Source organism: Labrus bergylta, chromosome 22 (genome assembly GCF_963930695.1).
Source record: "Labrus bergylta chromosome 22, fLabBer1.1, whole genome shotgun sequence".
NCBI lineage: Eukaryota > Metazoa > Chordata > Actinopteri > Labriformes > Labridae > Labrus > Labrus bergylta.
Genome location: NC_089216.1, coordinates 7,461,730 through 7,484,807, shown reverse-complemented (window position 1 = coordinate 7,484,807; position 23,078 = coordinate 7,461,730). Strand labels below are relative to the sequence as shown.

The 23,078-nt window shown below is 42.1% G+C and overlaps 2 protein-coding genes across 3 annotated transcripts; one reads left to right on the top strand and one right to left on the bottom strand.

Moving 5' to 3' along the window:
- Positions 1–5,484: 5,484 nt before the first annotated feature.
- On the bottom strand, positions 5,485–8,575 carry nagk (N-acetylglucosamine kinase). Of its 2 annotated transcripts, none has more exons than XM_065950453.1 (10): positions 8,431–8,575; positions 7,951–8,035; positions 7,648–7,746; positions 7,402–7,543; positions 6,896–7,006; positions 6,691–6,807; positions 6,498–6,581; positions 6,303–6,400; positions 6,130–6,208; positions 5,485–6,000 (listed from the first exon to the last, which is right to left on the bottom strand). In XM_065950453.1, exons 1-10 carry the CDS (start codon positions 8,457–8,459, stop codon positions 5,798–5,800), a joined length of 1,047 nt encoding a protein of 348 aa, XP_065806525.1. In that variant the 5' UTR covers positions 8,460–8,575; the 3' UTR covers positions 5,485–5,797. The 2 variants fall into 2 exon arrangements, with proteins under 2 accessions (XP_065806525.1, XP_020499322.2); XM_020643666.3 differs by having other exon boundaries at positions 6,498–6,585; positions 6,695–6,807; positions 8,431–8,574.
- Positions 8,576–10,162: 1,587 nt separating this feature from the next.
- dok1b (docking protein 1b) lies at positions 10,163–21,905 on the top strand. The gene is made up of 5 exons (XM_020643685.3): positions 10,163–10,562; positions 17,564–17,887; positions 18,580–18,679; positions 18,877–19,049; positions 19,618–21,905. The coding sequence occupies exons 1-5, from the start codon at positions 10,506–10,508 to the stop codon at positions 21,004–21,006; spliced, it is 2,043 nt and encodes a 680-aa protein (XP_020499341.2). The 5' UTR covers positions 10,163–10,505; the 3' UTR covers positions 21,007–21,905.
- Positions 21,906–23,078: the final 1,173 nt, after the last annotated feature.

Genomic DNA, 23,078 nt, shown 5'->3' with positions numbered 1-23,078 from the left:
CTCTGCATCATAAATGGAGTTTGGTAATTCATGCCACCACTGTGAAACTACAGAGAAGAGTCTAGCTTGTGACTTAGGGCTCTGTTGATGGTAGAGATAAGGAGGAGTCGGTTTTGTTGATGTTTTGTAAACAGGTTTTTGGATTTGAAGCGAACAAGGCGACTGGGAATGGAGGGCTATGATCAGTGGAGTGACTCGTGCTGGTTTTGGTAAGTTGAAGACAAGTCTGGTAATAATTCTGCACTTCTCCCACCTATGCAATTGTACTGCATGCAAAAGATCAACCCTCCCAACTTGCCTAATATCACACAAACCGTTAATTTGCTCCAAATCTGTTGGTGAGGAAAACCGTCTGGACAGAAGGTAACTTTCCAAGAAGAAGCCATAAGGACAGGCAAACACTTTATACCGTCTCCTTTAGGTTCCTGCCCGCAGATTATTTACTGAAGAGTTATGACTCATCCTCAGCGTCTGTATCCTTAGGCAAAATAACTGAGAATCACAAACGCAGGCCTTGACTTCAACCTCAGATGAAAATATTTTCCATTTTCCATTTTTTCACCCTCCCTGCCTGAATAGTGCTCGGTTGTTCACATTCAATTCTGGCACACAGCCCTTTGATCGGGATCATAATGTCTGAAACAAAAACAAGCTCTTTGTGATAATCGGTCGTGTATTGAGACAAAAGTTGAGCTTCAGGTTGAATAGAAGATACTCCTGGGATTGGGATGATGAGGATTCTGGATTTGAGACTGGGTCCACTAGAAGGAAACACACAAGGAAATCAAGGTCAAATAAGAAGATAATATATACAGTATAGGATAAGAGATCAGTGCTCCTCTGAAGCCTCCCTTTACCTTAGCGGTGTAGTTAGCTTGGTACTCTGTCAACAGTGGCTTCCTGCTTTGGTCCCTACAGTTGACATTCTGGGCAGCTTGTAGTGTGCTGCTACAAGGAACGCCAGGAGTGACGCTTGGCATCTTAAAGGAACAGCTATAAGGGAACTCGGTTTTACAAACACAGCTGGGGAGAGGGAAACAGAGAAGGTGTTAGGAAAAGAGCGACACGTGAGGAGCAAACCTAAAAGAAAATGTAAAAAATAAAGGTCACATGTTATTTAAAACATACTTAACTATGGTTTTTGATCCCCTCCACCCCCCCCTCCATTATGTGAAAAGTCCATCCTCTCCGTCTTTTGCCTGCTCCACTTTTCAGAAAATGTGTGCTCAAACAGGCCGTTTTGAGATTTTCGCTTTGTGACATCACAAAGGGCAGTAACCCCTTCCCCTAGGAGACACTCCCACAGCTGGGTGTTTGTTCTGCCCTCTTAATCTGCCTTCTCAGCATAAACAATCGAGAATGGCACGAGAAAGCCCACGCCCACCAATCACTTCCAGAGAGGGGGCGTGGTCAGACACAGCTCATTTACATATTTAAAGCTACAGACACAGAAACAGCCTGTTCTGAGCGGGGCTGAAATAGAGGGGTTTATAGACATGTTTAAATACAGGATCAGACATGTTATAGGGGGGCTCTCACACATATTAAAACTGGTTGAAAAAAAGTATAATATGTGACCTTGACATGTGGCTAGAAGTGAGGTTTGTGTCAGTTGCTTACCAATGGCACTGCCTGGGAAAAGGCTGAAGGAAAGTGCTGATTTTTGCGATGAAGTTCTTCAAGCTGCTAATATTATCCAACTTTCCAGCATCTAATAAAACAGAAAAATTAACAAATTATCAGTCAAACTTTACAGTCGACTAGCTCTCTTCACTTGAGACTCTGCTTTCCATTCATTATACAGGCTGACAAGATGAGCAGCTGTAACGCTCTCCAGTTACAGTTAACAGGCTCACTTTCTGGCAGGCCAGTTTTAGCTGTTTAACTTTGGACTGTTATGATCATTTGTACAGAGGTCCAGGTAATCCTGAGGATGAAACCCTAACATTTAAAGGACCGTTACCATTAGCATGTTAGCATGGTTAGCATGGACCAAGCTTCACTGTTGCAGCGGAGAACCATGAGTGTAGAAACATATTGTTTGTACTTTTAGTTATGATGACACACATTTTTTGTTTTTTAAAATCCCTTTGATGTCCTCTAGGGAGATTACCTAACCTCTGTCATTTGGCTTTCTGTTTCTGTATATGTGTGTATGATAAAGAGAGTTGTTCTACCTTTGATTTGGATTATTGAACTAGGGCTCACAGGAAGGTGGAGTAGGGCCTGTAGCTCAGCCTCTCTGCAGATGGATCGAATGTGAGCTTGAGAGCAAGCCGGGCAAACAAGAGATGGCAACAATATCACACCTACAAATGAAAAAAAAAAAGAGATTTCTTTCTTAACTTTTGGCATAAAAGCTCAAGTTTGAAGGCCCTCAAAACATTATAAGCAGGATTTAAAAAATATATTTTTAAAGGGTTTGAGTCCAGGTTAAGGTCAGAACATGAGCCAAAGATTTAGCAGCATATGAACCCTCCTGAAGATATTAACAGCTTTCTTACCTTGCTCATAGAGTACATGACACTTGTGCTGCGGCTCATCTTTTGCCTCTCGCTGATCAAACACTGTCAATAGAAACAGATTCAACTTGAGTAGCCATACAGCTGAAAGGTATGTATATCAGAGAAATAGAGAAGAACTCCCTCTTACCCTTTACATAGGGCAGCAGACCTTTCTTCTCCCCACAAACTACAGGCCAAGTCTCCCTGGGGACTCCTGTATCCGGAGTCCTGGCTTCAGTCAGGGTGGAGCCCGCAGCCGCTGACGCCTCAAAGACGGGAAGAGGAAGGATGCCAAATCGCGGCAGGGATGCAGGAGGGAGGGAATACGATGGAGGCTGATAAGATGCGGTACAGAAAGAGTTGAGTATGGTGGTGGTGGTACATCAAACTGAAGAACATGATGATGAAGTTACTGCATGTGTGAAGTTGTTTACCTGTAAATAGGCGGCTGAGCCGTAGTCGCTGTTAGTTGTCTTGTAAGATGTTGGCCAGATATCACAACCAGTCTATGAAAACAATACATCCAGACAGTGAGTCTTAAATCTGTGTGTCCGTCCGTCTGTCTATTGGTCCATCTTACCTGAGGTGAGCTGACATAGGGGACAAAGGGAGGGGCAGCTCTAACATCTGTTATAGGCCTCCGTGGATTCACCTTCAGGAGGTGCTCTCTGAATTTATTATAGTCCCTCCTATAAGTGGTGACAAATCTCCCATAGGGCATTTCTCCCACAGCCTGAATGAGAAAAACATGCACTGTGACAACATTACCTGAATTCAGTTTGTGTGTGTGTGTGTGTGTGTGTGTGTGTGTGTGTGTGTGTGTGTGTGTGTGTGTGTGTGTGTGGTCCGGCATAACTTTTTTTGCAAACAGTGGAGAAGTTATTCAGACCCTTTAGTTAAGTGTAAAAAAAAAAAAAATACTACATTGTTGATGAATGTCTTGAATTAAAAGTAATCAAATCATGAAAAATAAACATGGTGGGTGGTAAACAGATAACTCCTGTGGTATAAGCACAGATGAATCACGGTGTGAGAAGCGTTTACTGTCATGTTGTTAAAGCACATTTCAGTCTGATCTATTGTGAATGAAGTTCTATTTTTTACGAGATTTTCTCCTCAGCTTGACCAAGTTTCATTCTTTCATGACAGTGTTTCGTTTATCCTGCCACAACTTTTGTCTTTTAGGTCACTCACACCACTTTCACACTATTTGTTTTTAGCATGGAGAAATAAAACAAATTTTGAGTCAAAATTAGACTCAGTATTGGATTAAAGCTCACCAGGTTGTAAGAAACCCAAATAAATACGGTTGATAAAGTTACTCAACATCTGCCGTGCTGTATGTATCAACAGGAAACTGAGTAATCCTGTGATTATCGACTGTATGTCCGTTTTGTGTTCATACCTTGTTTCTAGTGACCTCACGTGGTCTAAATAAGTAACATCAACACCGTTAAAAAGACGTGTGCTTTGCCATTGGAGAGAAAAAAAATGCCACAAATTAGGAAACATTTTTCTGAAAAGTTTATGAGGAGTCTAAACTGCAGTGTTAATCTTTTTTGTGCAGGCAAAATTTAGTTCTGCATTGACTGTACATTTTAATCAATATCTGATAATAATCTATCACAATAACTACGTAAATGAATCCCATGCCACCTCAAAGCTTTTTATATTTATTTGAAATATAATAAGCAGTGATAAAGTTTTAAGACAATCTAGTAAATAAGTCATACAATCAGGATTTTGATACATCACACAAAACTTATCTCATTACATCTTTTATAAAGAGCAGGTCGACTCGAGCAGCAGGAGCAATGTGTGCGAAACCATTTTGACCTCTTCATTTCAATTCAAAACAGACTAAAAAACAACACCCCCCCAAAAAGGCCTAAGTCTGGCACACTCTTACATAATTTAACTTAAAGATGATAGGAAATAATACAAATACAAAAAGAAAGAGGCTTCAGAGTCAGAGTACTTACTTTCAGTTGTTTTGAGGAAATCATTTGATGCTTTCTGTGATTCCTCCCCTCATAGCAACACAGCTGAGCTGAACTGAAGAGTCAGACTCTCAGACTGAGAGACCATGGAATGTTACTGCGACTGTTTTTAATCGAAATGTAATAATTCTGTTGACGCTTATTCCACATCCAGAGGTAGCTTATCTGTCATTTTATTTGATGTGCAAGCCCGTGTTCACACCATAATGCTGTGCACGTGCAGACAGGATGATAAATAAACAGAACAGAACTGAGTCCAACAGTAAAGTGAGATTTGATTTGCTCAGATCAATATACAGAGGCTGTAGTCCTCTAAGCGGGCGGCCTGGGTTTGAATCTGACCTGTGGCATGTCATTCCAGACTCTCTCTCTCTGGTTTCTGGCCCGATCCACTGTCCTACAGTATGTCTAAAAAAAAAAAAAAAAAAAAAAAAAAAAAAAAAGGAACGCAATCAAATCATAACCCTCACACTGGGAAACGGTAGGAAGCAGCCATGTTGTCCTAAGACGGCCTTACAGGGACTGGAGCACAGGATCGTGCTTTGCCTATTGTACTGGTAAAAAAATGAAGGATGCATTGTTAGATCATGGCAGTACAGCCACTTTCTAGTTTGAGGTTTTAGGAGCAGGTAAAGGGGAGAAAAACCCAGATGACCTGTTTTAGTGCACATGATTAGAAACAGGATGGTACAGACACTGACCCAAAAGAACCCAAAAGAACCAGGACATACAGCATGTCCTTCTCTATTAGCATGAAGGCAACTCTTGAGTGTATCGTCAGTCTGAAAAAATTAAGTGTACTCCTTTTTACCATCAACATGTATCCGTCTTTAACTATCTCTAAACGGTATTAAGGAATATTAGAATTCAAAAACGTATTCAGGACAGAGCTGTGACTTGATGCTTTTTCACGTCTCAGCTCAAACAAATCTTATCTTGGTGACCAGAGGTTATAAAAGAAAAAGCCCATACTTTGTTGTTTTTTTTGTCAAAATGATCTTTATTATAAATGTCAAATGTAAACAAGTTTTGTCAAGTCAAGTGAAAAGATTTGCAGTAAAGCAGAAGAAACGCCAATTGAACTGTCTGAATAGTCACTATGGATATGTAGAAAATCAAAGATCTGTCAGTTTCTTCAGAACAACCTCGGTGAAATCATTTCAGTACAAAATCATAACGATCACCATCCTTAAAGAACGTTTTATGATTAGAGTTATGTCATTTATAAACCCTCTCATGCGCGTTCCTTTAGTGTGGGATTGATTGGTTGTGACGGCGTTCACATCTGGACCTTCACGGTCTACTGTTGAAAGTGTGTTGGTAGAAGATGTTGGCGTTGGCCTCGTAGTCCATAGTTACGGAGGAGCCTACACTCTGAGCTCCCAGGCTCGCGCCGCCGAGCGCTGAAGACTGCCGCAAAGTCAGGAGGCTGTACCCATGGAAACGGCCCTTGAATTTGTCAGAAGACGCCACTTGATCCAACACCTCGGTGAAACCTGAGAAGAGAAAACAAAGACATTGCAACATAGAAGAAATGTAATATAAAAAAGGGAACCTTGGCGCTGCTACGGCTCGTTCTCTTTAGTGTCTGGTTTAGTAAGGAAGGAGGAAGGAAGGACACTGACCCGGCCTCAGAAGCTCCCAGCTCTTCCAAACTGAGCCTTCACACAGGATCGGCAGGCCAATGGTGCCTCCCAAAAGAGACTGTTGTGAAAGATGAGGAGATTAGAAGGAATTGAAATGAAGAATGTTTATTATTAATTAGTTGAAGCACAGAGTGTGTGTGTTTTTTTTTTACCTCTTGTGCTACAGGTAACACTGATTCTACATGCTGTGCAAGGACTCTCCCTGCCTGAGTGAACACATACTGACAGAGCGCATCCCCTGCTTCTGCACCTTAAACACAACCACAAATACCCTTCATTAGACCTTCCATTCTTATATATTTCTCCCCCCTCCAACATAACTTTGTAGGAAGTGATGTGCCTCCTACCTTCTGCCAATTTCTTGCAGAAACCAGCAAAGTGAGACTTCTGGAAGTTCCTGTAGAGGTGTGGCAGCATGCCCATTAGATCTGACACCTGAGATAAAATGTGCATTGTTTTAATGATTGATTTGACTTTCTCAGGTATCGCAGTTTGAAGCCCTGGTTGATTTCTAAAACGTTTCAGTTTGTTGCTTCCGTCTGACCTGGAAGTATTCCTCCATGGCTTTTCTGACGCGTGTCACATCGTGAGGCGGAGACACAAAGTTGTCTTTGGCGTCAAACACCGTCTTCACCGCCGAATGAGCGATCCAGAATGCTGAGTGATCGAAAGTTCTCTTAAGAAGGTCGCTCAAATCATTTCGATCAGGCATACGTCATTCATGCACAAATGTGCCCATGCTTACCGGATCCTTCATCGCCCATCATGTGACCCCAGCCTCCGCAGCCGACCTGCGAGCCGTCGGGATTGACTAACTTGCAGTTGGAGCCGGTCCCTGATATCAACACTACACCTCCTATGAAGAAAGCAGAGATCCTGTGAGCTGATATGTCAACGAAGGTGACGTCATGACCCGTTTCAAAGGCCACACTGCATACAATATTACACAGCCACACCCAAGAGGGTAAAGTATCATCCTTTGGCCTGATATCAGATTTTATTGTTGTAATTTCAGCTGTGTATCTTTCAATGCTGATGGTGCAAAAGTACGTTCAGTTTTGAAGTCTTCAACGAGAGGTACGTATCATATTTAAAATGACGTCGTATTCAAATCAACGTGGTGAAATTGTTCAGTGTAAGAATGACTTAACTGAGATTAACTGTGTCCGTCGTCAGCCGTGTGATGTCAAAGTTTTGTGCTGAGAACTTAATCCGCACTGTGGTGAAACGTGTCAAAGACAAAACAGTTACCGCGGTCACTGGCGGTCGCCATGGCGCCAATGGCATCGGTGGTGATGAAGTAGTTCTGGCTAAGAGAGGGGAAGCGCTCCTTCATTTGAGCTACCAGTTTGTCGATGGCGTCCTTCTGCTCCCCTCCGCTGAGAGACATGCCCTGCGCGCACACGCACACACACACACACATATATATATAATAACTTGTGTTTATCAATGTTAGTGTTAGTGGTATGTTAGTGAGCAACAACAATTTCGACTGACCAGTGAGTAGAGCGGTGTGTTTGGGTCCAGCCCTGCCTCCTTCTTTGCTCTCTGGACCATGTCATTGATCGCCTCAATGCATTTATCCACCCCAACCAACTGAACACACAAAGACGCAAGAACACACACACACACACATATAAACATTTTTTGGGGTGGAAAGACACAAAAGTCTTGTATTCAATTCCAACTTTTTCCAATCACTGGTCCGCTCGCTTTTACACACTTTGTGAAATGATATTTCAAAAAAATGAGGTTTTGATAGACTGATGTTTTTGATTATGAACTCCTCCCTCGGCTCACCCAGTGGTTTGTGGACGGCCCCTCTGTCTCTGCCAGCATCTTTCCATCTGCTCCGACCAGCACTGCTTTGGAGTGGGTCCCTCCTCTTGAAAAGGAAAAACACAGAAGCATAGTACAGAAGTCTTCATATCACTGCCAATACTCACAAAACAGAAACTTAATGGTAGGCTACATTTAGGCAAGAAAAACAAAAGATATGATAACTTTCAAATGTATCACTTTATCACATTCGGGGAAATGCACAAATTCTTTAAAAGCTTCTTCAAGGGATATGAGATCACGAGACACACACACACACACACACACACACACACACACAAGCAGACACACACACACAAGCAGACACAGCTTCCTTGTGACAGAAGACAAGATACAGTCAGAGTGAAACTCAGAATGATTAAAAAGCCTGGCATAAACAGTTCTTCTAACCATTTAAAACATCTTTTTAAGTGTAGTGAATATTTTTCAACCCGTACTCACCCCTCAACTCCGCCGAACACCGATGCCATGTCTCAGTTAATGTTTACAGTCTATGGTCTCAGTTCCTGTTATGGTCCGGGTGGTCTCGTCTAAAAGTGTGCCGGTATCGCGAGAGCAGACGCTAATCGCCAACCTGCAATGCATTTTTTTAACCAGAAGGTGGCAGCTCATGGCCTTTACTGTTGATGAAGATCTTGGTTAGACAAACTTAAACAAGAAAGTTATTAAATACGGCAGAAAATATTAGTTACTTTACATTTTGTGTTCTGCAGGGAGGTTATTTAACAGAAAGTAAAATGGGAATTGATGCCCATTGGCCCACTAATGTGAAGGAACTCTGGCAAAATAATGCTCTCCTATTGTGTCCTGACTCATGACAGAAAAATCCACCCTTTTAAGAGTCAAGAATAATAGTCACAAAAGGTTTTTGGTCTGAAAACAGAAACAACAACGAGTCTATACTTCACAGTGAGCTGAGCCAGCAGGAGGCATCTGCAACACATTAATTTTTTTTTTTTTGGGGGGGGGGGATGTTGTGTTTGCCAGCATCGGCTCCTTAACACATAAGTATCAATCTTTGGCTGCACAAAAATACTTTACAATCTCCATCGTGAGTAGGCCTACTAATGCTCTGTGATATTTGTTATAATATGTTCAATTAGCAGCTTTCAAAAGCCTAACATTTGTAGTGTTGCTGAAGTTTCTCTGCAGAATTAAACACCCATCCGTGGTAAGTGTGTATGATGCAAATAGTTTGTATTTTCTTTAGAAAGTGTGTGTCAGAGCTGAAACCAACAGAGAAGTTACACAAGAGTGTGGAGGTGGGAGGAGAGGAAGTAGAGGAGCGGCACGGTGCGCTCACCACGCGCTGCTCACTCCTCCTGTAAGGAAGGGTTCATCAAGTCCCACAGTCTTACTATAGGCTAATACCGGATGTCAAACAATCCAGATTTCACAATAAAACACAACAGACATGTACTTTTTCCAACTGAATCAAAACATCTATCCTTAATGACATTGAATTATTGACATGTTTAAATAAAATCTGTACACCATTGTCATGGTATTCCGTTTCATGACACGAAAACGCATCACTTTATGATGTGTTGCTTTAATTAGCCTAGTTATTAACAGCTCAAGCAGCATATATACAGCCTTACACTACAGCTTTATCATTTTTAGGAAAGAAAAAGTGCGGATTTTCATTTGTAAAATTACCAAATACCCAAATCAACATTTTTTTGTGTTCCCATATCTGCAGCCTGGGGGTTGTGATTGACAGGATTTCCATAAGAAGCAACCTAAAAAAAAAGTCCATGACCTCTGATGTTTCAGGTTCTCTGTGAGTATTATTTTTCTTACCTGATGAATTGCAAACATGTTTCATCACATGCATCTTCTTTGTGAACTATGATGTAATTTGACCTTTTGAGGTTCTGTCTTGTAGAGCAAAATGTAGTTTGAAATCCTTGACTTGCCTACCAGTTAATCTTGTGGTTACAGTTTCACATTCCTAACAAGTTAATGATTAATCATAACTTAATAGCCGAATTAAAGCTTTGTATTAAATTATTCAAAACAATCTTTTTTTTGAGGGTGAAATAAAAAATCGAGGTGAATTAAGTTTTTACAGAATTTTTTTTAATTTAAATGTAACTTTTATTTTGAAAGGCTTAACAAAGGATGTTCATTGCCGCCTTTGAAGTGTTGCTTTCCACTAGTCCAGCCCTACAGGAGGAGTGAGAGAGGCGACACAGATAGGCGACCGGCCGACAACATTTGGACTTAGTTTGTTTGGGACCACCCAGCGACAGTTACGACTTTTTTTATTTTTTTATTTTTTTTATTTTCACCATGACAACTTAAACTGTGCGCGAGCAGAACGATAAATGCGTTTTGAAACGTGTTGGTGAGCGCAGCTGCGAGAAGGGGAAGTTGTGAGGAGACAGAGGAAAAAACATAAACCTCTAAAAACAAAAAAGGTTTCTTTTTTTGTTTTCTTTCGGCGTCAAGTTCAAGTTCAAGTCTACTCTCGTCTCGTTAACAGACGCCTGGCCCTGGGGTGTTCAGGGGGCATGGACACCCACGTTAAGGAGGGACAGCTTTATGTGCAGCATCAGAAGTTTGGAAAGGTAAGTCAAAAGAGAAACAAACGTACAGCTTTTGGAGAAATGACAAGGAGGCTGAAAAACCCCCTTATAAATCATTAAAATATGTTATATCCAATTTATAAGCTGGGTAATATGCAATATGTGAACCAGTTATGAGCAGAAGAAGCTATTTAAGGTCACGAAAAGTCGAAGAGACTGCAGGAGTAAAGAGACACCAGAGGAAGCACAGAAAGAGGGATAAAGCCACTCAAACGTCTTCCTGCTTTAAACAGTCCACATGCCCAAATTCAAATTGTAAACAGAGGTGTTATTGGTGACAAAAACAAAAGATTCTCTGAAGAAACTTTTTAGGAGTCATAAAGTGGTACCATGTGTTTGTGAGACAATAATAGCTGTGCATGTCAGTTCAGATAAAAAAAAAAAAAATAGAAGCACTACAAATCCTCACAGCAGTTTTATGTTGTTGTTGGTGTTGTATGGAACAAACAGGGAGATGGTAATGGTCTAAAGATATGCCTTCAGTTCCTTCACATTGTTAACTTTGTGTGTTGTTCCCAGTTGTCGACCGAGAGAGAGGTCTGTTTGACATCACGACAAATAAAGCAACGACAGGTCAGTCATTGTGTTCAGGGCCTTCAAAGACAGAGTGACTGTAGATGCAGAGAGAGAGAGAGAGAGAGAGGAAGTCATCACTGTGTTGATGTGGTGCTTTGGTACTCAGTGCATCTGTGTGTGAGCAAATATGGATGTGTTTATGAGCCGACCACACGGACAAGAGGAAAAACAAGAGTGCTGCAAGACGTGGCGTAGTTAATTATAATTTATAATACCTGCCTGTGGGGGTGTGTCTGTGTTGTTGTAGTTGCTCGGCCTCTGTGCAACCTTGCCCGTGGTCTCAGTGCACCGCTGGATAAGACCTCATTTAGTCTTTTAGATATGTAAGAGGGTCTTTGTCTCTTCATCTCTCTGGCCGGTCATATGACACAGATCAACAAACACATTCTGGCCCTGCTTCCTGCTCTGAATTCAGCACTTGACAATAGATATTCATGTTCACACAATAAAAAAAAAAATTAAAAAAAAAACACATTTCCAACGCCTTGTTCTAAACAGCAGAAACAACAATAAGAAAACGGAGAGAAACAAGAATGCAGCATTGATCAAACATATATCGTTATCTGTGCAGACTATAACAGAGGAGATACAGAGATAAGAAAGCAGCAGAGCATAGCGAGAAATAATACAGGAAGCTAAAAGTGTTGAAAAGTGGTGTGAAGTTTGCAGGGTTTATTATGCAATAGAGCTGTCAGTAGACCCTCACACACACACACACACACACACACACACACACACAGACATATCCTCATGTAGGCTTGAAACCATGAACTTGGTTTGGAAAATTTGATGTAAGAGTGGAGTTGCAATGTCCGACGAAGAGCTTTGTTTCAATTTGTTGTGTTTAATAATGATAAGGGGGAAAAACATTAACTTAGCCTAAAAACCATACACTCATTGTACCAGTTTTCATCATTTCACTCACGCTAAAATGTGTTATTCTTTTCTTAAAGTTGTGCTGCCTTGAGTCTGCAGTCTGTCTGTGTTGATGGGAAATTGACAGTTTACCGAAATGGGGAAAAAAAAAACCCCAAGTATTCTAATTCTATCAACAATGAAAGAATAGATCATCTTCTTCGGCTGGAGTTTGACACACGTCTTCACAGAGATGTAGAGAACGTGCGGCAGATTCATGTTTGCAGGATTAAGAGTCTGCATCAGTTTATTTAAGTTAATTGAAGCATGAGAAAGAATGTGTATTGGACTGATTGCGCTTATTATTTACAGTTAAAGTACGGACGCAGTGAGGAAATCTTTAGTGTTAGTATTTAGAATGAGAAAAAAAGGGTGGTATAAAAAAATGTGTGTTGAGAGATGGTGAGGCGGCCTTGCACGGCACCTTGTGCGGCGAAGGTGAGGGGAGATAAGCTGCCTCTACGTGTATCTGCCTGTCAGCCACACACACACTCACACCCACACACACACACACACACACACACACACACACACACACACACACACTCACGTCCTAGATGCTCAGACCTGCTATTAGTAGTCGATGGTAGACGTCGATAAAGGGAGCTAGCTTCTGCTTGAACAGACAGGGCGTGTCCGGATAGTTTGTTATTGCACACCTCAAGGCTACATTTATACACCAGGCCTTCATTTCTAAGGAATAGTTGCATAATGGATTTATGGGGTTGTGATGTGTCTTCTTTTCATGTTTTCATCACACGTCATGCTAAATCATCTGAGAAACACCAGCTCATCGGTAGTAGTGTGACGGTGTTACATAACGTAGGAGCGTTTGCAATTCTCTCTGTTTACGCTGCAGTAGGTTGTATTATAAGGAAGTGTGATGATGTGATTTGGTGGTTTACAGTGGAAAACGGATAATTAAACATGCAGAAACATATATCTGAGTAAGCTCACAGTGATTGCTCATTTTTGTTTCATACCATCTGAAAGATTTCTGTAATTCAGGCTAACTAACCCCTTCAAATTAAAAAGTCCAGTCCTTTCTTCCGCAGCTAGGAGTGGACTCTTGTTTAGATGAAGTCGGATCACAGTGGTTATATTGAGGACAAAGGGTGTGTTGTGTTTTAACCGTTAACGGCCTGAACTTTCTCGCTCTTTCAATTCTGAGAAAACAAGTTTTATGACTTTAAGGTAGTCCCTGTCTGAATTGTCTTTGTAACAGTAACATGTAGCTGCTGTGGTTGACATGGACACCTCTTATCTCTGGCCTTTGTCGCTGGTGGAATGAATCGTGAATAATCGGGATGAGGCGATGAACAGAACATCATTTTTTTAGTGTTTGAGCGTCTTTTGGATTTGGCTTTTGGGTTGCAGTAATTGGTTTTGGTAAGCGTTGGCACGGGGAAACTGGGATTTGATTTGTACTATTTTCATACAATCACAGACGCAAACTGCGGCGATCAAAAATAAAAATAATAACTACGATTCAGTTTCACCTCCGCTTGCGGGTTTAACAAAGATCCTTCACAGGCTCCATAGTGAAACTTCAGTCATATTTGCATGGATTAGATATGATGTCATGTTACAGCTCAACTCGTGTTAGTTTCTACCTGCTCACCGACTTTTTTACTGCTCTTTATTAGGAAAATATGTTTTCCTAATGCGTCGGAAGACACAAAACACGTGCACTCCCGTACTTTGATTATCAAAAATGGTTGAATATTTTCGATGACTCTCCATGTTGAATATTCACTGAGCAGTTGGTTGTCTTTGTAGAGTCATTACTGTTATAATCTTTATTTTTGACATATTGTCAAAATCGAATTTGAGCTCAGTGTTTCCTTTCTTAGTTTTTCAGTTTCAGGTAGTCATAAAAAGAACCTAAAAGTTTCTCAGTGTACTTTTATACTTTCCTCCCAACCTTTCAAAACAGCTCCTCTGTGATGCTGAACCTCTGTCATGAGCTTGTTGAGGTTAAAGCGTTGGTCACTCGCTCTCACACACACACACACACACACACACACACACACACACACACACACACACACACACACACACACTCCTCTGCTGCAGATCTAATCGAGGTCTGTCTTCGGCTAGTGGGCACATGGTTGAGCAAGTTCAACTAAACAGCAGTATGACGCCATTTCCATCTCTTACACAGCTCATTGGTCCGACTACACAAACACTAACATGGTGTTATAATGTTCTTATTATAAAAATTACTCAGGCCACGTAATGCAGTGGTAAACTACGAGGAAAGGTTGCTCTTAAGTTCTTGGTAAATGCTAATGGTTCTGACTCATGTAGTGTACCATTTACAGTTTGAACAAGCAGCTCTGGAGGCTCATCCCTCCCCTAGTCTGCATTAAAGGATGGAGCAGGGAGTAGGAAGTGAGAAAATACTGTTTATTAAATGGAGAAAAAGATAGAAAGAAACCCTGTGTCTCAAGTGGTCATTCATTCTATTTTACCACTGTTAACGCAATATGTAGCGTTTCCACTTTGAAATAGTCGATCTAATAGTACAATAACTTTCCACAGCACGGCCCGTTCACCTGCTGATAGCACTCTGTAACTTCATCTCCAGAGAAGGGGCGTACAGCTTTACCGCCGCTTGTTCTCACAGCAGCCAAGAGAAAAAGAGAGAAGAAGCCGGAGTGTACATCCCTGCAGATATTATTCATAACAGACTACGACGACAATGTTAGGCTGTATCGTTATTGGTGTCGTCTTAGTCTCATGTTTAGCAGCTTTACCGAGGACAGAAAGTTTGATCTCTGCATTTAAATAAATCCATCTCAGGCCCTAAAAGTAGTCTCTTCCCTTGCCGCCCTTTCAGGTTAGCTTCTTACTTTTGGAACCTTACAAACCTATCTCAACTATTATAACAAATGAGATCATATGTAGGCCATTGTGACAGCAAATGTCATGAACTGCATTAAAGGTGAACATGCAGTACACAGGGTGTTTCATGTATCAATATTGTTGAACACTTGAATAGCAATTGTTTGAGTTGTGTTCTCGTGAACAGGCAGGAGATGAGTGAGGAAGTTACTCTCTCTCTCTTTCTCTCTCTCTCTCTCTGTCAAGACCTTTTTTTGCATAATTTCCACTCGGTTGATAACGGTCTGATGCCTTATATGGAGCAGCTGTTTCACACACACTGGCACAAACACACACACGGCTTCATTACATTTATCCGCCTCAAATTCAGGGTCATGGCACTCTGCGTACTGTCACATTGACACGTCTTAATGTCTTACTGGGAAACTCAAACAGAACAGCAACTTATATATATATATATATATATATATATATATAAGAATTGTCCGGTAATGACCAATAAAAATGTCTGTTCCAATTTTTTTTTACTGAATATCCTGTTAAAGTAACAGATCTTAGCAATAATTTCCTTTTTTTTTAATTATTATTATTTTTGTTTTTGTGTAAACAAAGTAGTATCCAAATATAATAATATTTACAGGTCCAGCCTCAAGAGTCACATAAAGAGGAAACATTTCACCTGGTCTGGTCAAGCTGCATGTACAATTTCAAATGTGTCGTGTTCAAGTTCTGAAAAACAATCTCACAGTTCAGAGAGCATTTACGTTTAGTTATAGGAAGTGTCTTATTTTTCTTTAAGACACATTTTCAAAGGCAGCCGAAGAATTTCCAAACCACTGACCACTGATGTGAAAAGCTCCGCTCTCTGAATGTGAGCCCCACAGTGTGAATGCAGGGGGGAAACACACACATACGTAGTGTGATGTTGGGTAGTAAAACACACACACACAACGTCCAGGAATTCAAAGGGATTAGAGGGACTTCCCAACAAGCGATGACTTCTGTTGTCTCTTACAGTTTTACCGTTGTCATACGTATACTTGTTTCAGAAGTGATTTCACATAATCTTCCACGTCGTGTGTCACCATGTCTATAGTTTGAATTTATCATCTGGACTCTTCAAAACACTCACTGTGCCTCTTATCATAAAGCGTTGAATGTCATGTCGTCTGGTCGTGTCCTTTTTTTGTCCCTGCAGAGGAAGAGGTCATTGTTCGCCGTTGCTTCCTCTCTTCTGCCCTAAAGGAAAGACATTGCACCTGTCAACTAGTTTGAAACACATTGTTATTTTTTAACCAAACCCACACTTTAAGAAAAATCTGACACGGGGAAATAAACATTTACAGTTGTAGTTATGAATATTTAATTCATTACAGAGCAAAATACGGTGTCTGTGTGATTATTGTGACTGATTACCGAAGCCCAAGACGTTTTCAATTAATGCTTAATTTGATTAGTGAACGTTTCAGGAAGAGGTCATGCTATTTGTTACATTTTTATTTTGGTCTGGTTTTGGGTTCATGGTCTCGTGTTTCGTTGTCACACAGTTTCTCTCTTCTCTGTACTGTTTTTGAAGCCAGATAGAAGCTGTTGTTTTCATTATAAGCAGTCGGTGAATAATGCTGTAAGTGTTGTCCAATGCCTCTTGACTGACTGGAGGGGAAAGAATGATGTGACAGAAAAGCACAACAGGTCTGACTCAAACTGGGTTCAACTTACTATCCCCAGCTTCTTATGTGAAGCCTCAGTCAGTAGAGTATGAGACCCACCATTTCACTTTGACTCACGTCTTCTGTAAACTTTCATCTTTGTCAGCTTTTGATTTGTTGGTTGCAAACTTCTTTTTACTCTTTACTATCGCCCTCTGACACCTACTGTCCCCTCTCCCACTGAACAGGATTAAAGTGCGGATAACAAAAAAACAGAATGTTCTTTATTTTCCGACCTCATCTTCTTTCTTTAATGTCCCTTTAACGTTTCCTTCCATTGTTGGGCTGCTCTTGGTACAAGTGTCAATAAACATAAAGACAAAGCAGGACAGAAAAGTTGAATGAAAATAAAGAAGTCAAGTATTTAACACCGTATACTTCAAATAAATGAAAAAAACTAACGATCTAAACCATGAAAATATTTTTGACATACGTGAGGGAGAAGGCAAAGTAAATCAAACTGACATCCTGTTTAATATCTTATCTGCACATGACAACAAAACATGTAAGAACAAAAATATAAACAGATAAAAAGTCAACTGAATTCAGAAAACAAAAGGTATTTTTTTATTTATGTTTGGGCCTTTTAGTCTGTATTGGATAGAACAGCTGAAGAGAGACGGGAAACATTTGGATGGGGGGGGGGATGACATGAAGCAAAGGCCCGAGGTCGGATTTGAACCCACGTCTGGCGCTGCCATGAGGAGTAAAGGCCGCGTGACTTCTAAATGCTCCGCTGTGTTTACTACATAGACTCAAACTTTGTCTCTGTTGTTGTTGTCATGTGATTAGCAGTTTCTGCTTAGTAGCAGCTACATGCTGCTGCTGCTAACAACAACAATGCTCTAGTGGAAACAGTCCCTTGTTCCATTGCTCAGTAAGATAATTAGTTGTGAAGCTTCTCTCTTTTTTCTCTCCTTCTCCTTATGTTAGAAATGGAAGAAAAACTGGTTCGTCCTCTACCCTGCCAGCCAAAACGGCATCGCTCGCCTTGAGTTCTATGACTCACCCTCAGGAGGAGGAGCTGGGGCCGGCGGAGGCTCGGGGAGCGGGTCCAATGAGAAAACCAGAAAACTTGACAAGAAGATCATCCGCTTGTCCGAATGTATTTCCATCCTGCCGGCGCTGACGGAGAGCTGTCCCAAAGACAACATGTCCGCCTTCTGCGTGGAGACCAATGACAAGACGCACGTGTTTGCTGCGGAGAAGAACGCTGTCAAAGACTGGATGGACACCATGTGTGACATCGCGTTCCAGGTATGCTTACACTTTTCAAAGGAAAACAAAAGTACAAATCACAGCATGCTGACTTTAGGAAATACTGAACCTAAGATTTGGGTGTGTCGATATTTCTGACTAGCTTGCATTATGTCCGTCTTAAACTCTAATTAAGAGTTTTCATTCGTTGTCTGATCTTGAATTTATTAAAAAAAATGAAAAGAAATACAAAACATCTGCGTAAGTAAATAAAAAAAAAAGATACAACTGCTGCTAATTTAGTCTCCTTCTGGGATTGCAGAACATTTGTTTTTGTGTCTTCCAAAATTTCCCAGCTAGCCATGTGTTCCCTATTCAGGCCACATCTTCCATTCTGTGCACTCACACACACACACACACACACACACACACACACACACACACACACACACACACACACACACACACACACACGAACATCAATGTTGCACATATTTGCAGAAAGGAAGCCAGAGGGAGTTTCCTACTAGGAAGACTTCATCCGCTTCGTTCTCCGTTGCACCCTCAGCTCCTCTCACTCTCCCCTTTTTCTCTTTGTACTCAGTCCCTCAGACGGTCAGACTGGGACATGATCCCATTTATTTCACATGATCATGACACATACACCAAAAAGAATCACTCCTGTGTGTAAACAGTCGGACATTAAAAGCTTTAAGAATCCCACATACAGCTGTGTCTCTTTGTGTGCTCAGGGAGGAGGTAGCAGCAGTGACTCTGCTGCTGCAGACTCTATTGGTGGACCAAAGGACCTGCAGATGTCTGAAAACCTCATCTACTACTCCAGAGAGGAGGGTAGGGAGATTCTTCTCTATCATGTGTTTGAGATATTATTTTTTATTCAACCTTGAAATCAAGAGTAAAGACACTTTCAAAGAGTTCTGGCGAAACAGGAACATGCACAGCTTTAGAATGAATCACAACATATGAACATTTTATTTTTGAAAGAATTGACTCTAAGCTCGAGCACCTCTCCTCTCTTCTCTTGGCAGTGAATGAGTTTTGGGTGAGCGTTCAACGGACTGAGGCTTCAGAGCGCTGTGGGCTGACAGGCAGCTACTTGCTGAAGGCAGAGAGCGACATCTTAATCTTGAAAGAGCCAAAGACCAAGAGGAACGTCATGGTGTGGCCTTACAAGCTGCTGAGGAGATACGGGCGAGATCGGGTGGGTGATGAGTCAGAATACGTTTCTTGTGTGTTCGATTTAAGGCCAGACAGTCATGATTGATCGTAGTCAGGAAATAACATATTTTCGGCTGCAGTGTTTTTTTTGCACATGTGGTCAGAGCCTTGACGTCACAATCAATAATTAGCTTCACACTCTGTTTTTTTTTTTTCTTTTTTATCACTTTAATGCCTTGATGCGAAGATGAAGAACTGACTGATGACCTTTAAAAGGGTTCTGTTATTAATGCATGTGTCATGTTGTTAACTTCGATGGAAGAAATATACCAGATAGAAAGGGAAGTTAACGAAACTAGTCTGTGCATGTGTGTGTTTGAATTTGCAGAAAATAAAGAAGCCTTTTCAAATGGAGATTTAAAAGTAAATGAAAGCTGCAAAGTTATGAAATAGAAACGCTGAGGAAACAGAAAAGTACAGTTCAGTGGAAACGGGAAGCAGCAAGAAAAAGTCATAAATGATTGGAAAAAGTCCAGTAGCTTCTCTTACTTAAAAAAAAACTGCAACAAATTTTCCATTTCATATTCTTAAATTTCCTTTTTGATTTCTAGGTCATGTTTTCGTTTGAGGCAGGCCGACGCTGCGACTCCGGCCCCGGCAACTTCACTTTCGAGACAAAACAAGGCAACGACATCTTCCTGCTTGTGGACCAGGCCATCCAGTCCCAGAAGGTACTGGCGGAGGAGCGCCACCTCAGCTGCCCCATCAACCTTGAACCAGACTGCCCTGCCTCGCTGCAGCACATACGCAACGCTGTTCCTATTGGCATGGCGGCAGGAAGTGGAGACAGCAGCAGCAACAGCAGTCGGGAGGCAGATGGGGACTCAGGCGGCAGCAAACCAGGCTCTGCTGACGGAGTGCTCGGGAAGAGAGAAGGTGGAGATGGAGGAGGGGGAGGAAGGGGGCAGGGAACATCAGGACACAAAGGGAGGAGTTTGCCAGAACCACCAGCCATGTTGAGTCATTTGGGGGCAGAGGTGGCTCCTTCTAGGTCCCCTAGGGGGCAGGCAGCAGCTAAAGGTCTTTCCTCAGCTGATGAACATGCAGGTCTTTACTCTGAGCCTGTCGATTCAGTCCGCCTTCCTCTGCACAGTACTGACTGCCTCTACTCCGACCCGGTGGACACCATCAAGGGTCAAAGCAAAACCAGCAACCTATCCACACATCCAGTGCCCGTCCCACGCCTACGACCAGTAGGAGACGAGGCTTCAGGCGGAGGGGTCCAAGGGGATGATGGCAGCAAGCACAGGATGCCACCAGACCTGTACTCTCATGTGTACGATCACATCAGCCTAGAGCTCAGCCAGAAAACCAGCGCCATGAATCTAAATGGGGCTACAGGAGGAGGAAGAGGGGTGAACAGTAACAGGCGACCCCCAGGAGGTCAGGCAGAAGGGGCTTCATCAGCTCCTGCTCTTCCTGTCGAGCACATTTATGATGAACCGGAAGGTCGCGCCAAAGGAAGTGCGACCATCTCGGTCAGTTCAGGGATAAGTATATACGACGAGGCCCGTTTGGAACCCCACAGTCAGAGGCGACAGGAAGAGTTGCCTGACGGAAATTACAGCGCCCCCTCCCCGGGAAAAGTGTCAGAGCCTCACAGACAGTCTCCGCCACAGCTCGGCCCGACTCGAGGAACGCCACAACCTCCAGCTCCGAGGTGGCCCAAACCTAGCCCTACTCCAAAGCCGAGCAGGGGCATTTTTGCACGCAAAGAGCCCGTGCCTCTGCCTCCTGGGAAACTTGGAGGTCCTGGCGGTAATCTCAACAACAATAACAATATTTGGGGTGGAAGAGGAGACGGTGGAAGAGATGGGAGGGAACTGTACAGCAAAGTCTCTAAGCAGAAAAGTCAACCTGCTAAATCGTGGTGCAGTCAGCAACACACTCCGTCGTTGAGATCCCCTGATATCATCTATGACAATTTGGGGGATATTTGACATCCTGTATGGTCTCTTCTTTGGGGGAAATAAAAGAAAGAAAAATGCTGAAGCAGAAAAACACAACACTGAGAAGACAGTTTCGGTGGATACTTTTAGTCCAGGTCTAAGCGCGTCTCTGCAGTCTGTGGAATCATTAATGAAAACAATAGATCAATTCAGAGTAGAGTCGCTCCAGACTGTGAGAAGACCACATTATGCAAGCATTTGAAACATGTAGCGCAACTGTTTAAGGGCCACCCTCTGTGTGTGTCTGTGTTTGAGAAAGAGTGAGTGTTTGCATGGTCAAACCCATAATTGGCGTACCGATCCACAGTGTGGTTGAAACCAGCCACTTCACTTGGACACACACTCGCACACCACACACCACACACGTCTGCCAAAGGAGCGTCGGCTGACAGGCTTCACTTTAACAAGCGGGGAGAGCGGCTTGGCTCTTAGTTTCTAAATGTATGCCAAAAGTATGAAGGGACTGTGAAACATGTTTTTTTTATTTTTTTTGCACTGCTGCTTTTGCGTTATTCTGCAATTTGGGACTTTGGGACAGCTGGAAATTGTGGTTTGACGGGTGAGAGCTAACTTTAAGGCGTTGAATCTACCAAAAGAAGCTTTGTCTTCTGATAGTGTTTTCTGGCCTGATCTGTCTTCCTGAATCCCCGTTAAACCTCTGAGGTTTTAACCATTTACAGCCCAGGATATTAACATGCAATGTGGTTGTATTTTAGGATCCAGTAAATGTAAAAACATTGATGCTAATTGTTCTGCAAGAAGCGTGAAAACTAGGTTGTCACATGTACCCAATGTGGCCACTGAATTACAGAGGCGACTTCCTGCACAGGTGAATTAATGAATCCTTTATGTGTCTATGTACAGTAAAATTAAAGATGAAACTAATCATTCTCCTGTATGTGTGTTAGTATGTTTCAGAAACAGCTGTGCTGTCTGTAAATACAACTAATAAAAATGCCTCCAAAAACTGCAGAAACTTCTCCCCGGTGGATCTGTAAACTAGAGAACTTCTCTAATTGCTACATCAGTACTTCTACTCGCTGTGCATTGACCGTCAAGAACTTATCTTTTAGAAAGTCTTCTTGTCTTGGACCAAACAGGACAGTAAAACAGTCTGACCTCATCCTCCACCTCTCCCCGTCTGCCACGCTCTGTTTTTGTTGTTCCAGTCGGTTTCCATCCACTTAATCACACCGTTATAGTTGCGCCTCATCAAAAGGAAACAAAGACCCTCATTCTTCCTCGTCTTTTCTTCCTTCCTTTCGCCCTCTCTGCATTAATTCTGTTGTTTGGTTGCTGTGGAGACGGCTAATGGCGGCTGGTTTGTGTCAGACACGCTCTGCATTTTAACAGCAGGGAGACACGGTGACCACATGGTGCAGAAGTACACGATGGACAGTGGGGGAAACATTGTCAAAACAGCTTGTTGAAGAATGCATCTGGTGTTATTAACGAGCAGGGGGGGGTGAAAAAAAGAAGTGAGAGAAAGAAAAGAAGAGATTTGAAAGAGGCTGACATGTTGAATAGTTGCTGGGTGAACCTGTCTGTGTCTGCTTGGCTTGCATATCAGGTACAGACTGTTCCCGTCACTGCTGCTGCTCTTTATCCCTGTCATCCCTCTTTATCCCTGTTTCTTCTGTCTTTATTTCCCCACCTGCTGCTAGAATACTTTCTGGACAGGAAAGCCCTCTAAAAGTAACTGGATTACACCATCACCCCCCCCCCCCCCTCCCCTTCAGAGTGGAGGAAGAAAAACAGACAGAAAAAGCACGAGGACAAACTTCTGTCTTTCTCATTAAACTCATGGTGAACTCTTAAAGTACCAGTATTACACACACACACACACACACACTAGTCTCTACATTACATTGTACTGTTTTCACATTGTAAACATTGTTTATACAGTCCAACACTTCCTCATTGGAAATAATCAAATGGAAGCTGTTTACATGTTGCAAAAAAAAAACTTCTCTTTTCTCTCTGTCACTTTTTTCCTTCCGCTTTCACGTTTCTCTCATCAGCTGCTTTGACCTTTCACACATCTGCGTAACAGCTCAACGGGC

Excerpts from the sequence above, each read along its gene's own strand:
- dok1b (XM_020643685.3), top strand. The coding sequence starts at position 10,506 with ATGGACACCCACGTTAAGGAGGGACAGCTTTATGTGCAGCATCAGAAG. Across the intron at positions 17,888-18,579 it reads TGTGTGACATCGCGTTCCAG|GGAGGAGGTAGCAGCAGTGA; the intron begins GTATGCTTACAC and ends TTGTGTGCTCAG. Across the intron at positions 18,680-18,876 it reads CTACTACTCCAGAGAGGAGG|TGAATGAGTTTTGGGTGAGC; the intron begins GTAGGGAGATTC and ends TTCTCTTGGCAG.
- nagk (XM_065950453.1), bottom strand. The coding sequence starts at position 8,459 with ATGGCATCGGTGTTCGGCGGAGTTGAGGG. Across the intron at positions 6,582-6,690 it reads GGAGGAATACTTCCAGGTCA|CAGATCTAATGGGCATGCTG; the intron begins GACGGAAGCAAC and ends TATCTCAGGTGT. Across the intron at positions 6,209-6,302 it reads TGTTACCTGTAGCACAAGAG|TCTCTTTTGGGAGGCACCAT; the intron begins GTAAAAAAAAAA and ends CTTTCACAACAG.